Raw genomic sequence first — 16,765 nt, forward strand, 5'->3', positions numbered from 1 at the left:
AACCCGTGTGTAGGGAATAAAAAGATCAAAATTGCAAACGGATCCTTTTCAGCCATAGCTGGAATTGGATCAGTCAGCGTTTCTCCATCTCTCACACTTCATAATGTCCTCCATGTTCGAAATTTGTCTTGTAACTTCTTGTCCATAAGCAAAATAACTCATGATCATAAGTGTCAAGCTAAACTTCTATCCATCTTATTGTGAGTTTCAGGAACTAACTTCGGGGAGGACGATTGGCAGTGCTAGAGAGATTGGTGGACTTTATTTCTTTGAAGATGGATCCAAATCAAGAAAACCGACACATAGTACTTGTCTCGAATCTATTTCTATTACTAGTAGGGATGAAATAATGATGTGGCATTATAGGTTAGGCCACCCTAGTTTTCAATATTTAAAACATTTGTTTCCAAACTTATTTAGCAATAAAAATCCATCTTCATTTCAGTGTGAATTTTGTGAATTAGCTAAACATCATCGTACGACATTTTCATTACAACCATACAAGGCTTCAAAACCTTTTTCATTAATACATAGTGATGTATGGGGGCCTTCACGGATCACAACACCATCGGGAAAGAGATGGTTTGTCACTTTCATAGATGATCACACAAGGGTAAGTTGGGTTTATTTACTAAAAGAAAAGTTAGATGTGGAGGTGTTAAAAAATTTTTACATAATGGCGATGACACAATTTCAAACACAAATTCAAGTTTTTCGAAGTGATAATGGGAAAGAGGATTTTAACAAGATTTTGGGAAAATTCTTCCTAGAAAAAGGCATAGTTCACCAGAGCTCGTGTAATGACACCCCCAACAAAATGGAATAGCTGAACGAAAGAATAAAAACCTCCCAGAAGTAGCTAGAGCACTACATTTCACAAATAAGGTCGCGAAGTATCTTTGGGGGGAAGCTATCCTCACATCTACCTATCTTATCAATAGGATGCCAACTAGGGTGTTGAAACTCAAAACACCATTACAGGTATTTTCAAGTTGCTATCCAACATCTAGGTTATCATCTACACTTCCTATAAAAACTTTTGGATGCACAACCTTTGTACACATTCATGATAATAGCCGGGGAAAACTTGACCCTAGAGCTAAAAAATGTGTTTTTGTAGGATATGCACCTACTCAAAAAGGTTATAAATGCTTTGATCCAATTTCTAAGAAAATGTTTGTTACCATGGATGTAACCTTTTTTGAATCTAAACCTTTTTTTGCTACTCATCTTCAGGGGGAGAGTATAAGTGAAGATGTAACCAAATTAGGAATTAATGATGTTTTTGAAATAGATTCAACACATACTCCTAATATTGAGACTGAAAATTCGGATTCACATGAAAAAACCGGAAAATATGAATGGAACAAATGATGTTTTACATATTGAAAATTCCAGCAGTCTACTGCTATGTCAAAATCAGAATCTCAGTAGCTCAGAAAATGGGAACAAGATTGGTACTAAGAATATAGATCTCTTGGTCTATTCAAGGAGGAAACTGAATTCAAAGAAACAAGGTCCCGATCCTCTACAAGGCCATGAGTCCGAACTGAGGGAAGAACTAAAATAAGGTAACAATCAATCCGATTCTTTGCTAAATTCCAGTCCCGAGCCCCTTGGTGATTCCATACAGTCTATCCCTAGTGCTAGTACTGAGTCATTTGATGATCTCAATATTCCTATTGCCACCCGCAAGGGTGTCCGGTCATGCACTATACATTCCATGCCTAATTATGTGTCGTATAAGATTCTTTCTCCTTCATTTTTTTCATTTACCTCACATCTCACCTCTGTGAAAATTCCAAAGAGTGTACAAGAAGCTTTACAGGTTCCTGAGTGGAGGAAAGCTATTTCTGAAGAGATGGAAGCACTTGAGAAGAATCACAAATGGGAAGAAACGGATCTGCCGAGAGGGAAGAAAATAGTTGGCTGCAAATGGGTGTTCACCATCAAGTCTAATTATGATGGATCTCTCGAGAGGCATAAAGCACGGTTGGTAGCTAAAGGGTTTACTCAAACCTATGGCGTTGATTATCTCGAGACCTTTGCTCCGGTGGCAAAGCTGAATACCGTAAGAGCACTTCTTTCAATTGCAGCAACTCTTGACTGGCCGCTTCAACAGTTAGATGTGAAGAACGCATTTCTAAATGGAGAATTGGAAGAAGAAGTTTATATGGATCCACCGCCTGGATTTGATAAGCACTTTGGTTCTAAGGTGAGTAAGCTAAGAAAATCACTTTATGGGCTTAAACAATCCCCAAGAGCCTGGTTTGAATGATTCACTTAGTCTATCAAAAATCAAGGATATGTCCAAGCCCAAAGTGACCACACTTTCATCAAGCACTCCGATGATGGGAAAATTGCAGTTTTGATAGTCTACGTAGATGATATCATCCTTACTGGAGATAATTCTACTGAAATGAGTCGTTTGAAGGAAAGTCTGGCTTCAGAATTCGAGATCAAAGATTTGGGATGTTTAAAATATTTTCTGGGAATGGAAAGTTGCTCGTTCAAAAAAGGGTATTGTTGTCTCACAAAGGAAATACGTCCTTGACCTTCTTAAAGAAACATGAATGAGTGGGTGTGGGCCTGCTGATACCCCAATGGACCTTAACCAGAAGTTGGGAGATGCCAAAGATGGAGATCCGGTAAATACAACACGATATCAGAAGTTGGTAGGAAAACTAGTTTCCCTATCTCATACCAGACCAGACATTGCGTTCACAGTTAATATGGTAAGTCAATTCATGCACTCACCACGTGAAGAACACCTTCAGGCAGTATATCGAATCTTGAGGTATTTGAAAAGCACTCCAGGGAAAGGACGCCTCTTCGAGAAACACGGGCAGAAAACAATTGAAGCATACACAGATGCAGATTGGGCGGGTTCCGTCACAGACAGAAGATCTACATTTGTATATTGCACTTATGTTTGGGGAAACTTAGTCGCTTGGAGGAGCAAGGAACAAAGTGTAGTAGCTCAAAGTAGTGTAGAAGCTGAGTACCGGGCAATGGCTCATGCAGTATGTGAAATGTTGTGGTTAAAAAGAATTCTTGAGGAATTGAAGAAACCAATAGAGATGCTTATGAAACTCTACTGTGACAACAAGGCTGCGATCAGTATGCCGTTTGTTCCAACAACACAACAAATAGTTGATATTCTCTGACAAAGGGATTATTCGGACCAAGCTTTGAGTTTCTTATCAGCAAGTTGGGCATGATAGATATCTATGCTCCAACTTGAGGGGGAGTGTCGAAGACCTAGGTTTTTTTAAAGTTAGGAAATTATCTCTTAAGGAGATTATCATTCTAAAAGTTAGGAGTTATCTCTTCCTTAATTATGTTTTTAAATTTAGAAATCCGGATAGTGTTTAATTAGGTCCGGATAAGGATGACTTGGAATCCAATTAGGATTTCATGATTAGCTTAGATTTTCTAAGTTAGTTTTATGCCTATAAATAGCTTCTAAATTCCGCATATTAATAATAAGAAAGTAAGTTCTTTTTCTTCTAAAAAACTACAAATATCATTATGATGGCAGCATTATGATAGGATGTGGGATGAATCTTCAATTTTTAACTGTAGGATATGGTAGGCAATGTCAAATCTGCACAACAGGTGAAAAGATTGGGAATCTTTTTGCAAAACACATAATGCATTAACACATTGTAAGATTTGATGATGGAAAACTTTCATACGCTATCATCTAGTCCCTTTCTAATTTCAGTGCATAAGTGATTTTGGTTGTGGGTGTTGTCATCTTGCTGAATAAGCTGTTCCATGTTTTAATATGGGAGCTCAAACCTGTTGCATAGCATAATATTTTGTTTCTGCCTTGACTGTTGTTATAGGATCTTGATGTTCGAGAGTTTGCAATATCTTTGGCTGGGAGGTTATCAGAAAAAAATCCTGCATATGTTCTTCCAGCACTTCGTCGCCATCTTATACAGTTGTTGACGTACTTGGACAAGAGGTGATGCAAAAGGATTAGAAGTATTGCTATAGTCCATTTTTTTAACCTGAAGTTGAGCTTTATAATTGATAAAAAAGAATTCCCTTTCTTCCACTATAAAGTTTCCCAAAGAACCAAATATTTACTACTCTCTCTCTCTCTCTCTCTCCCTCTCTCTGTGCCGTGTCAGCAGTGCAGATAGCAAATGTAGAGAAGAAAGTGCCAAGTTACTGGGTTGTTTAATACGAAACTGTGAACGACTAATACGCCCATATATTGCTCCAATACACAAGGTTTAAATGTCATCTAGTTTTGTGGTTTTTATTAGGCTGTGTTATAAATAACTTTTATGCATCTTTGGGTTCTTTTATCTCTTGCCTTACAATAGATGTCTATTTGTGCAGGCACTCGTGGCAAGACTTGAGGGTAATGGTGTCAATACAAACAATGCCATCATTACTGGAGTTCTTGTGACTGTTGGAGATCTTGCTAGAGTGGTGCGCATAGTTTACTTTCGTCTAAACTGATTGGTTTACATATCATCATATTATTTGTTCTGAAGGAATTTATCTTCTTCCGAGCATCTTGTGCATGTTCAGAGCAATATAAAATACACCCAGAAACTTGAAAACACATCTCTTTCGAGTTTTGCATGCAGTCCATATAAATAATTGAATTGGACTCACAATTTTAGACTAGCGTCTAATTTCTGTAGCTGTAATGTTAGAGAGGACTTTCAGTAGGCATGGATATAAGGTAGATAGCTTTATTGATGTGTTCAAACCTTCGTCTCTCCCAGCACTAAAAGAAAACCCTTCTTATCAATATGTTTTTATGTGTTATTGACGTAGAACCTTATGAACTTGTAACTATTCTTGTTCTGCTCACGAGTTTTTTAATCTGATTTATTCAAATTCTTTACTATTTTGTTTGACTTTGTCGCCCTTTTGTCTAGGGTGGTTTCGAAATGAGACAATACATGCCCAAACTTATGCCCTTAATTGTTGAAGCTTTATCGGATGGAGCAGCTGTTGCCAAACGTGAAGTTGCTGTTACCACTCTTGGTCAAATTGTGCAGAGCACTGGGTATAATCCGTGTTTGGATGCTGTTTTATGATGTGTTGTTCTTTTTGTCTAATTTTACCTCTATCAGTTAATAGAAATTATATTCATTTATGCATATTAAGGCTTTTTATGTGGAATATCTGATTATATTTTTATTTCTACCGAAAGAACTAGAGTATTTGTTCAAGGGATGTGCAGCATAAAGCTCACACTTCACCTAAAAAGAACACTAGTTATCACACGATAAGTTCATCTCATGCTTGAAGACTTTATGTCCACTTGACACTTGTTTTCATTCAAGTATTAATGGTTTGTTATTTGCCTTTGAACTTAAGCCAATTATTTTAGCCAAAATGTTGTTCTCATAATTTTACGTTTAACTGTTTAACTTCCCTTTTCTTTTCTCCTTGTAAAGTGGAAATATTTGAGTAACGTCGTTTTGTAGTAATGTTCAATGAAGTGTGAATTTTTGTGAAATTTATTAATGTAACAGGTATGTCATAACTCCATATAATGATTTCCCCCTGTTACTTGGCTTACTGTTGAAGTTGCTAAATGGAGAGTTGGCATGGTCTACCAGACGCGAAGTGCTAAAGGTAGGCTTCTCAATTAATGTTCAGATCCGATAAAGACAAAAATAAAAAGAAAAAAGGGGTTGGTTAGTTATATGTGACAGATATTTATTTCTCGTACTAAAAGTGAGAGATATGTTTTTTGGATCTACAGGTTCTCGGAATTATGGGTGCCTTGGATCCTCATCTACATAAAAGAAATCAACTTAGCCTGTCAGGATCGCATGGAGATGTTACCCGTGCTGCCAGTGATTCTGGTCAGCATCTCCAGTCGATGGATGAACTGCCCATGGACCTATGGCCATCTTTTGCAACATCTGAAGATTACTATTCCACGGTAGTACATGAGCCTGGTATATGAATTTTGTTATCTATGTTCATAATGAGTTCCCTCCAGCTGTAATATGTCCATGGTCTATCTAAAGTGATGGTTGCCAATTTTTTATTTTGGATAATTACGTTTAATCATTGTTGTCTGTTTGGAATATTGTATGTCAATACAGGTTTCTATCAATTCCCTAATGCGAATACTTAGGGACCCTTCCCTTTCTAGTTACCACCTAAAGGTTGTTGGATCTCTTATGTTCATATTTAAGGTACCGTATAATGGGGGATGTTTTTCATTAGCCGTGCTTTCCACTGTTCATATTTTTTTGATGTCTAAATTTTGAACCCTTTTTTTTCTTTGCGAATTCAGTCAATGGGGCTCGGTTGCGTTCCATACTTGCAAAAGGTTAGCCATAGTTCATGCTTAAAAGAAGAGAGAAAATATTTCTCTCTCCATCTGGAAGTTCTTTGCGTTCACCACTTATGTAACTTTTTTGCTTATTGGCCTTGTTCCTTTAAAATAGGTTCTGCCCGATCTCTTTCTCATTGTTCGGACATGTGACGATGCCTTAAAGGATTTTATAACATGGAAGCTTGGCACTCTAGTGTCTATTGTTCGTCAGGTACATAATGGTGTAAACTTATTTTGTGCATGTAGCTGTTTTTATGGTGCTTCAGAGATCACGTACAAGTTTGGTTTTTGTGCAGCACATACGAAAATATCTGCCAGAGCTGCTGTCTTTAATTTCAGTATTATGGTCATCATTCAGTTTTCCTGCCGCTAGCCGTCCTTCACTTGGCTATCCGGTAAGTTCTTTTATTCAGTATGCTCACACAGGTCATATTACACTTAAAAGTGTTGTGCTAGAGTCTTTTCCATTGGGACATACGTTCTTTTATGCATGCATTCCCATTTTCTTTAAGCCAAAAAAAAGGTATTTCTTTTTCTTTCAAGGTAAAAAAGTGTGGTTATATGTTCTTCACAGGTTCTGCATTTAGTGGAACAGCTTTGCTTGGCTCTCAATGATGAGTTCAGAACATATCTTCCTAATATTCTTCCATGCTGTATACAAGTTCTAAGTGATGCAGAACGCTATAATGATTACACCTATGTTCTCGACATACTCCACACTCTTGAAGTCTTCGGTGGTTCGTTGTCGCAATTTGAATAATTTCTGTATTGCTTTTCTTTCTTTCTTTTTTAAATAAATAATAATAATATTTTTGTGTGATTGTTAAAAAAAAAGTCAAAGTGTATTTTTGAGAAATAAAAGACTGTTGTCTTCTAATATTTGGTTAAATATATGGTTTTGGAAGCACTCTGGGTTTCTTCATGGATTATAAACTGTAAGATGGTAAAACTGTCTAGATTTTGAACTTAAAATGCTCTAGACATTGAACTTTTTTTTTACTGATAGAAACATGTTACAATTGCAGGAACTTTGGATGAACATATGCATTTACTTCTTCCTGCGCTTATTCGATTGTTTAAAGTGGACGCTTCGGTAGAGATAAGGCGTGCTGCTATAAAAACTTTGACTAGATTGATTCCACGCGTGCAGGTTAGCAGGCTTGCAGCTGAGCGTTTTCCTATTTACAAGTTTGATGAGTTGCATTAGTTAAGTTTTGATATCTTTTCCCTTTTGGGATATATTTTTGGAAGTCATGCTTTTACACTTGTCATTAGGTTACTGGTCATATATCTTCTCTTGTGCATCACCTGAAGCTTGTCTTGGATGGGTATGACTCTCCTTTCTCTGATTTGAACTATACCTGATAGGCCCTTCTTTTTTATGTCTGTGGTTTGTTTTCCAAAGAAATTGTTGGAAGTTTAACTTATTGACACTAAAAAAGCGTCGTCTTCTGAAGATGTACTCTTTTATCTGTTGCTGGTTACCCTTTCGACAGATTGAGGGCTAGAAAATGGCTCATATTATTAACATCTTTAACATGTTCCTTACTGAAACCCCTCTTCTCCTGGCCCCCTCTACCATGCACTTAATGCTGAAATTTTTGAATCTTTTCCTGATTATTCTTGTTATATGCATATTGTCTGAACTGGGGGATACTGCCTCAACTGTCTAACAGGAAGAATGATGAACTTCGTAAGGATTCTGTTGATGCACTTTGTTGTCTGGCTCAAGCTCTTGGAGAGGACTTCACCACTTTTATCCCGTCGATACACAAACTTATGTTGAAGCATCGGTTACGGGTCCGTGGCCCCTCCCACTTTACTTGATCCTTTTCTGGTTTTAACCTATGATATTCAGATTTATTGTGAGCTAAAATGTAAATATCTGATCTTCTGTAGCATAAGGATTTTGAGGAAATTGAAGGACGTTTGAAAAGACGGGAACCATTGATCTTGGGGAGCACAGCTTCCCAAAGATTAAGTCGAAAGCTCCCAGTTGAGGTTATCAGTGATCCTTTGAATGATGTGGAGAATGATCCCTATGATGATGGGTCTGATGTGCAGAAACAACTTCGAGGTCATCAGGTACTCGTTTATAAATGTACTCTGGAAACTACTTTGTTGTTCCATTGTGCACCTTTCTTGTCAGGATCTCTTGGCATGCAGGTTAGAAGTTGATTCATTTACCAAAGGATATCATGATAGGGAATATGCAATGCCCTAGCTCTCTTTGGAAAATTTTCTTTTCCTTTTTAATACTTTTATACACACATTTTATGAAAAAATTTTGCTCCCAACCCAATAAAATGCTATATTGGGCCATTGGCGCTTGAATGAAATTAACTTCGTTAGTTTTGCTTTCTATAACTTTGATACGAAGCAAGAGGTTTATTAAACAAACTAGAGATACAAGAAAACAAGCTGTCCTCCACAAGCGGCAACAAAAAAATGGAAAGGAAGAAAAAGAAAGACTTGAGCAGTTATGATAGTAAAATACAACCTCTGATATGTGTGTGTGTTTGTGTATTTTGTGTGTGAGTGCGTGTGCGTGTGATAGTAAATTAGTCTCCCCCCACCAAATACTCCTAATATGACCACTGAACGTTTACATGTTACGTTGGTCTGCTTTTCTCTCATTCTTTACCTTATACATTTGCTTTAGTGGATTTCTAGAATTTTACTAATTACAAAAGTTACAGGTAAATGATGGTCGACTGCGATCTGCTGGGGAGGCTTCTCAACGCAGTACCAAAGAAGATTGGGCAGAATGGATGAGGCATTTTAGTATTCAACTTTTAAAGGAATCCCCTTCTCCTGCCTTGCGAACCTGTGCAAGGCTTGCACAATTACAGGTATTGATTTTATTGCTTTTCTATCAGTTATAGCTTTATTGATTTGCAGATTGGATTTTAATCCGTAGCTTTGCAGCCATTTGTTGGGCGCGAGTTATTTGCAGCGGGTTTTGTCAGCTGTTGGGCACAACTAAAGGAGACAAGTCAGAGACAATTGATTCGGAGTATGGAAATGGCATTTTCATCTCCTAATATTCCTCCAGAGATTTTGGCTACACTTCTTAATTTGGTATGTCTCTTTCAGCATCTAAATTATTATTGTTGTTCCATCAATAAATTTAGATCACTATTGTGGTTGCTGCCAATTATAGAAGTTAAATAGGATGATCTCTGTGAGTTGAATGTTCTCGTTTTTGTTGCTTGGATTGGTACATTTAAGACTTTGAGGTTTGAATCGCCCCTATAATTGAAAATTAGGCTCGGATTGGGTCAAAACTTGGTAATGTTTATTTAAATACATGAATCAAGCTTTGGCCAATTTTATGAGCTTTATATTTAAATTAGTGGACCCAGCCTCATGTTTGCTAAGTAGGTCTTTAATGAGTGCTATGGCTCATTTGTAGTTTCAAAGCGAACAGGGTGCTAGGTTCTGCATACAACAGAGTAATTTTGTGAATCTTTTACTTATTTTTGTTAAAGCTTCCTATTTGCTCATGTACTTGACACATGGTGGCGTGCAAAATATGCAGAGTGTAAATGATTCTATGGTCAATATTTATATGTGCGTGTGTGAACCTTCTTTTTTGGCTTTGCTTGGAATCTTTTTTTTTTTTCCCTTTTATTTAGTTCACTAACTTTCCAGGCAGAGTTTATGGAACATGACGAGAAAGCTCTTCCTATAGATATTCGCCTCCTTGGTGCTCTCGCAGAAAAGGTATTGTTTTCTATTTTCTTTTATCTGTCCTATATGAAAAAATTGCCCTTTCCTGTTATTTTTAGTGTGCATTAAGAAATTCCTTACACGATTGTTGATACCACACTTCAGTGCCGTGCCTTTGCAAAGGCCCTGCATTACAAAGAAATGGAATTTGAAGGAGCTCGCTCCAAGAAGATGGATGCAAATCCTGTAGCTGTTGTCGAAGCACTTATACATATAAACAATCAGTTACACCAGCATGAGGTTTCTTTGAAATGTTTATTACTTTTATGTAGTTTTTATGGTTCTGGTCTGTGTTTCTTGAACATATCTCGTGCAAGTTTATTGATGTCAATTTGTTTTCCTAGGCTGCTGTTGGAATATTGACCTATGCCCAGCAAATTTTGGATGTCCAACTGAAAGAATCATGGTAACGCGGAGTTTTTCTTTTTCTTGCCTTTCGACAACGCTTTGATTGGATGTTTATCCTTTTTTTTTTCTTGGAGAGTTTGAACTTCAGGATTTTGTTTTAGTTTATGTTGAACTTTTAATTTGTCGTCTTATACACCATCTCCATCCCAGTTTGTGTACTTCCATGCCCTTTGTAACAATTTTCATTTTGTAATCAAAATTATGATTTTGATTGAACCTAGAAACAACAAGCTCTCACACTAAGTTTTACTTCTTTTAGGTATGAGAAATTGCAACGATGGGATGATGCTCTCAAGGCCTACACTGCGAAAGCTGCTCAAGCATCGAGTCCCCATCTTGTTTTGGATGCCACTTTAGGTCTGTGTTGATAAGTCTGTTGTTGCTTCTATGCTGGCAAACACACACAAATTTCTTTAGCTAATCTGAAATCTTTTATATTTGTGACTCCTAGTCCATTCTCCTTTGCTACCTTGAATAAATGCATTAAGTTCTGTTCTTAGTTTTTTTTTTTTTCTTTTTCTTTTCTAGTATATATATTTTGTATTTTATAATGGCATTGACTAAATTAACTAAAGAAACAGGAGAACTTCTGTCTTCCTTTTTCTTGTGAGCAGGTGGATCCTCTCAGCCTTCTTGTTTTCTTGTTTTAAAACTTGAATCCCTTCCATTTAATTTTTAAAAAAAACCTTGGAACCCTTTTAGGAGATATTTGCGTCGTATACTCTGTTTGTGATGTACCATGCTGTTAACGTTTTGTAAACAGTATGATGCAAATGTGCGCTCTGCATAATTCTTATCCAAGACAAAAACTAATGATTACCACAGTAGTGCACTCTTACTTCGTGGTCAAAGAAATTCTGTTTATTGTGGGCGATGCCTTCTGGTGTCCCTCCTTTGCTTTGACTGTCAAATGCTGCAAACTTTGTTCTTAACTTCTGCGTTGCAAATTATTTTTATTTTTATTTTGAGGATAAAGAAGAGGAGCCTGTATCCTCAATTCACGTTTTGATTCTCTATTCTAATTATTATCATCACTAAAGTTTCTTGATTTGATTTGCAATCTTACTTTCATAATCGTATGTCTTCATTCGGCGTCTTTTGTAGGTCGTATGCGATGCCTTGCTGCTTTGGCTAGGTGGGAGGAGCTTAACAATATTTGCAAGGAGTATTGGACCCCAGCTGAACCTGCTGCTCGACTGGAAATGGCGCCAATGGTTGGTTTCTAAATAAATTTGGTTGTCATCTATGTATCTTTGATTGTGTCCGTAATGGTTTGATGGTGCCAGGCGGCTAATGCTGCGTGGAATATGGGGGAGTGGGATCAAATGGCAGAATATGTGTCTCGGTTAGATGATGGTGATGAAACTAAACTTAGGGGATTGGGGAACACTGCTGCCAGTGGTGATGGGAGTAGTAATGGTACATTCTTCAGAGTTGTTCTATTAGTTCGTAGAGGAAAGGTACCATTTATTCTAGATCCTTCTTTACTCCCAGTTACATTATGGCTAATGTCCATTGCTTTGAGATGATTTTTGAAGAAACATCTTGTATGTTTCCCACCTTTGCTTATAATACAAATACTTATCTCCTTCCGTTATCAAGTGCAATTATCTGTCTAGAAGAGTATATAATATAACAATTAGGATTATAATGATAATTGTATTTTTAGCTTCTTTACATGACCTATCAAGCTCTGTATCTTAGTTTATTGTGTATCATTTTAGTTATTTAGTATGCCAACTTTTATTGAACGGTCAAATAATGTTTTTTTTCTTCTAGTATTTACGCTTCTATTTCAGATAAACAAATTGTGGAAAATAGACATCTTCATAGTAAGTAGAGAATCAACCTATAGACATTTTAGTAGCGTGTTTTATAATTGTTTTGTTTTGTTTTTGCTTTTGTTTTTGTTTGTGTTTTTGTTTTTGTTTTGGGCTTTTACTTGTAATTTCCTAGATAATCAGGACTTATTTTCTCTCATCGCAGCTGAGTGTAATATTCTTTTAATTTTTATGCCTTCATTTAATTTTCCGCAGTATGATGAAGCACGTGAATATGTGGAGAGAGCTAGGAAATGCCTGGCAACAGAGCTTGCTGCTCTGGTAAGATTGTTGTTGTTGTTATGTATTATTATTCAAGTTTTTACAAAGGTTTGCATTCATTTGGAAACTTAGTTTGGAAAAGTGGCGTGGAGCTAAAATTTGACATCTTGATAGTCACAGTGATATTGGATTGAAACATATTTTGACTATGCAGATGTCAAAGTTAAGATTTTAACCTGTGAGAATTTGTGATTCTGTCCATTAATTAATCAGTAAGTTGGTCTAAATAGATTGAGATGAAGGTCAAGTAGTCTGTTTCTTGTATTTCTTATTATATTTTTTCCTTGCCTTATGAATCTATTCCTAATACTAGGAGAGAGAGGGGGAGACCAAGAATTACGTGGACCGATAGGAAAGACATTCTAGATCTAGGCCTGTTCCTAATACTAGGAGAGAGAGGAGTAGACCAAGAATTACGTGGACCGATAGGAAAGACATTCTAGATCTAGGCCTTCAGGAAAGTCTAATTTCAAACAGAGCTGTGTGGAAAAGTGAAATCCATGTAGCCGATCCCAATTAAGTTGGGATTAAGGCTTGCTGTTGTTGTTTGTTGTTGTTGTTATGAATCTGTTCCTAGTGTTTCGTAATATATATACTTTTTCCTTGCCTTAGCAATGTGCCATTTTATACGTTACTCTGAGAATGTTCATGATATGTTTGTATAAAAAGATGTATAATTTCTGTCCATATTTGACGGATGTCAACTATTGCAATATTTACTTGTTTAGTCCATAAATCATTCTTGCTGGCTCTGTCGTGTGAGTGGAAATTTATATAGAAAGGTGGATTGAATCACGTTTGTAGTGAAAATTTTCTTGGTTTATATAGTATATAATGAAACTTAATGTGTACTTGTTCTGTAGGTTTTGGAAAGCTATGAACGAGCTTATACCAATATGGTCCGAGTTCAGCAGCTGTCAGAACTTGAGGAGGTTTGCTCTGATGTTGAATCACTTTTGCTGTAATATTCACTTCAACTTTTTTGTGTAAACATAATATGTTGAGTTCCACCGCGTAAACATAATAGATTCTTTGGTAAAGGGGAAACTTTTAGCATTGCTTGGGCTTCGACTTAAGGAGTTCAAGGGTTTTCCCTTTTCTTTGATCAGTCTAAATTGGTTTTATGTAATTCATAGTTAAATGTTTTGTTTTTGTTTTCTAGGAGGACCTTTTATTCTCTTTTTTTTTTTGGCTTTCATGATGATACGTCGTCCTTTTTCCTCGTAATTGATTAATTATCAATGGAAGGCGTTTTTCTTATTAAAAAAAATTTAATATTTTGTGTTCCATCAGGTGATTGATTACTGCACGCTTCTTGGGCTTTGACTTAAGGAGTTCAAGGGTTTTCCCTTTTCTTTGATCAGTCTAAATTGGTTTTATGTAATTCATAGTTAAATGTTTTGTTTTTGTTTTCTAGGAGGACCTTTTATTCTCTTTTTTTTTTTGGCTTTCATGATGATACGTCGTCCTTTTTCCTCGTAATTGATTAATTATCAATGGAAGGCGTTTTTCTTATTAAAAAAAATTTAATATTTTGTGTTCCATCAGGTGATTGATTACTGCACGCTTCCTGTGGGGAATCCTGTTGCTGAAGGACGGCGAGCCCTTATTCGTAATATGTGGACTGAGCGCATTCAAGGAGCTAAAAGAAATGTTGAGGTAAGTCTTTATCCTGTCTATTTCCTCTAGTCTAGGAAAAAAAGGAAGATTTTCCATTGTGATTGTAGTACAGAAATTATTAGGATTTGGACTGAAAATTATTGGGGAGTCATAATACAGTCTTTGAGTTTTTAGGCCTTTTTTTTTTCAAAGAAAAGAAAAGCTCATGATACGTGGAATGGAGACTTTGTCTGATAATTTTCAAAGAAAAGAAAAGCTCATGATACGTGGAATGGAGACTTTGCCTGATAATCTTACTTCCTTCTGGAAGCCAGCCAGTTGATGCTAGTTCCTACTAGGTGTAATCATTTTTCTTTACATTTGTGCGTACGAATTACAAGCCTTTTGTTATGTGCATGCCAATCATAAATCCTTCATATGTTTGCCGTTTTTGATATTTGAAAGGCCCCTTTTTTCTTGATTAAGTGGTTGGAAATTTGGTGTGTATTAAACTGAATTTTTGTTTTGTTTAGATTATTGAATCTAAAATCTTCTTCATTGATAAAATAACCCCTGATATGTTTTTTAGATTACAAATAAGATAATAAAACTGTTGCACAATATACTTTAAGAAAAGGTTGGTTTTTTTTTTTTTTTTTTGTCTCACCATAATGGTCTCTGTTTTTTCCCCCCTATTTAGATTTGGATTCTCTGTTTAATGGGTTTCATTCCTTGGCTTAGCTAATTACAAGAATGCAGGCATGCAAATAGGAATTTCACAGTTGGCTTATTCAATTTCATCCGACTCTATGTTTTTATGCAGTACTTTCTCCTAATATTTGTGCTTTAATTCAGGTTTGGCAGACACTTTTAGCTGTTAGAGCGCTAGTGCTACCTCCTACTGAAGATGTTGAAAACTGGCTTAAGTTTGCTTTGCTTTGCCGCAAAAGTGGACGGATTGGTCAGGCTCGGTCTACTCTAGTCAAACTCTTACAGGTCAGTGGTATAATCATGCTCCGATGAGGTTGCTATTGAGCTCTTTCTCTTTCCACCATTTTTGTATACGTATTTGTGTTTCCTCCCCTTGATCGCCATTCTTTTGAACTCTTGTCAGTATGACCCTGAAACATCTCATGAAAGTGTGCGGTACCATGGACCCCCACAAGTAATGCTGGCATACTTGAAATACCAGTGGTCTCTTGGTGAGGATCTTAAGCGCAAGGAAGCATTTGCTAGGCTGCAGGTATTGCCTTTTTGAATATTTGGTTTGCATATTTTAAGCAGTGATGAGCATCTGGCATCACCCTACATCCATATCCTCTTACGATATGTTTGCTTGGCTGGTAAACTTCTTTTCTAGAATTTGGCTATAGAGCTTTCAAGTGCAATGAGTACTGGCTTGATGAGTTGTACTAGCTCAGGCGTTCCTCTCCTTGCTCGTGTCTACCGTAAACTTGGAATCTGGCAGTGGGCGTTGTCTCCTGGATTGGATGATGAATCTATACAAGGTAGTTTGTGCTCTATCTTCTTCCCCCGATTTCTCTGAAAGTTTAGCAATATTATTTAGTGAACTATCAATCTTTGTAGAAATCGTCAATGCATTTGGGAATGCCACTCAGTATGCTAATAAATGGGCAAAAGCATGGCATCAATGGGCATTGTTCAACACTGCTGTAATGTCTCATTACACTGTAAGAGGTTATCCCATTGTGGCAGCACAGTTTGTGGTTGCGGCAGTAACTGGATATTTTCATTCAATAGCATGTGCAGCAAATGCAAAAGGTGTTGATGATAGTTTGCAGGTAAATGAAATTCCGTCACTTGCATTGATGTAAGCAAATTGCACCTCGTTTGTGTTTCTTATTGTAGTGGGGAGGCAAAAAAAAGAATGATGGCTTTTGGACCTGTTACAGGATATTCTTCGTCTTCTCACGTTGTGGTTCAACCATGGAGCTACAGTGGAAGTCCAAATGGCACTACAGAAAGGATTTTCACTTGTTAACATCAACACTTGGCTGGTGGTTTTACCTCAAATAATTGCCCGGATACACTCTAATAACCATGCTGTGAGGGAACTAATACAATCATTGTTGGTGCGAATTGGACAAAGTCATCCACAGGTTTGCTTTTGACGTCTTTTTCACTTGAATAGTTTTCTTCGACTCAACGAAATTATCATCTTTGGTGAGTTAGCATCAGACTTGGTGAATGGAGATCTTTCGATTATTTTAATAATATTATCTTGTTTCTTTTCCAAAAAAAAAAGAAGCTTTTGTGTTTAGATAGTCTTTTATCTTTATCTTTAAATTCTAAGTTTAGATAGTCTTTTATCTTTATCTTTAAATTCTAAGTTTAGATAGTCTCCTTATTTTTAAAATTAGAAAGAGATTAATTAGAGATAGTTTCCTTTTCGATTTCGAATTGTAGTTCTCTTTAAATAGTAGGATAGATTGTTATTTTCATTATTGATATTTTGATAATAAAATATTCAGAGAAGTTTTTTCTCCACTTTGCTTGTTTTTCGGCATTCTTTTGAATTAACGAATTACTCGCCTTCCGTTTTCCGGTATTCTTTCGAATCAACGGAATTGCGTGA

The 16,765-nt window shown here is 36.5% G+C and overlaps 1 protein-coding gene across 1 annotated transcript in view; it reads left to right on the plus strand.

Moving 5' to 3' along the window:
- LOC21387265 (serine/threonine-protein kinase TOR) overlaps positions 1–16,301 on the plus strand; it is a 22,959-nt gene extending 6,658 nt beyond the window's left edge. The window contains exons 12-42 of the mRNA XM_024165110.1: positions 3,852–3,973; positions 4,146–4,245; positions 4,357–4,449; positions 4,908–5,038; positions 5,511–5,613; positions 5,744–5,926; positions 6,093–6,185; positions 6,287–6,322; positions 6,441–6,539; positions 6,625–6,723; positions 6,903–7,065; positions 7,354–7,478; positions 7,604–7,656; positions 8,005–8,128; positions 8,228–8,413; positions 9,028–9,180; positions 9,257–9,409; positions 9,983–10,054; positions 10,166–10,300; positions 10,405–10,466; positions 10,728–10,825; positions 11,573–11,682; positions 11,755–11,928; positions 12,505–12,570; positions 13,434–13,502; positions 14,119–14,229; positions 15,025–15,165; positions 15,284–15,412; positions 15,530–15,677; positions 15,757–15,971; positions 16,083–16,301. Coding sequence (XP_024020878.1) covers positions 3,852–3,973; positions 4,146–4,245; positions 4,357–4,449; positions 4,908–5,038; positions 5,511–5,613; positions 5,744–5,926; positions 6,093–6,185; positions 6,287–6,322; positions 6,441–6,539; positions 6,625–6,723; positions 6,903–7,065; positions 7,354–7,478; positions 7,604–7,656; positions 8,005–8,128; positions 8,228–8,413; positions 9,028–9,180; positions 9,257–9,409; positions 9,983–10,054; positions 10,166–10,300; positions 10,405–10,466; positions 10,728–10,825; positions 11,573–11,682; positions 11,755–11,928; positions 12,505–12,570; positions 13,434–13,502; positions 14,119–14,229; positions 15,025–15,165; positions 15,284–15,412; positions 15,530–15,677; positions 15,757–15,971; positions 16,083–16,301 — 3,765 coding nt within the window. The remainder of the gene's footprint in view (positions 1–3,851; positions 3,974–4,145; positions 4,246–4,356; positions 4,450–4,907; positions 5,039–5,510; positions 5,614–5,743; positions 5,927–6,092; positions 6,186–6,286; positions 6,323–6,440; positions 6,540–6,624; positions 6,724–6,902; positions 7,066–7,353; positions 7,479–7,603; positions 7,657–8,004; positions 8,129–8,227; positions 8,414–9,027; positions 9,181–9,256; positions 9,410–9,982; positions 10,055–10,165; positions 10,301–10,404; positions 10,467–10,727; positions 10,826–11,572; positions 11,683–11,754; positions 11,929–12,504; positions 12,571–13,433; positions 13,503–14,118; positions 14,230–15,024; positions 15,166–15,283; positions 15,413–15,529; positions 15,678–15,756; positions 15,972–16,082) is intronic.
- The last annotated feature ends 464 nt before the right edge of the window (positions 16,302–16,765 follow it).

The sequence above is a fragment of the Morus notabilis genome, unplaced genomic scaffold (genome assembly GCF_000414095.1).
Source record: "Morus notabilis unplaced genomic scaffold, ASM41409v2 Scaffold1100, whole genome shotgun sequence".
NCBI lineage: Eukaryota > Viridiplantae > Streptophyta > Magnoliopsida > Rosales > Moraceae > Morus > Morus notabilis.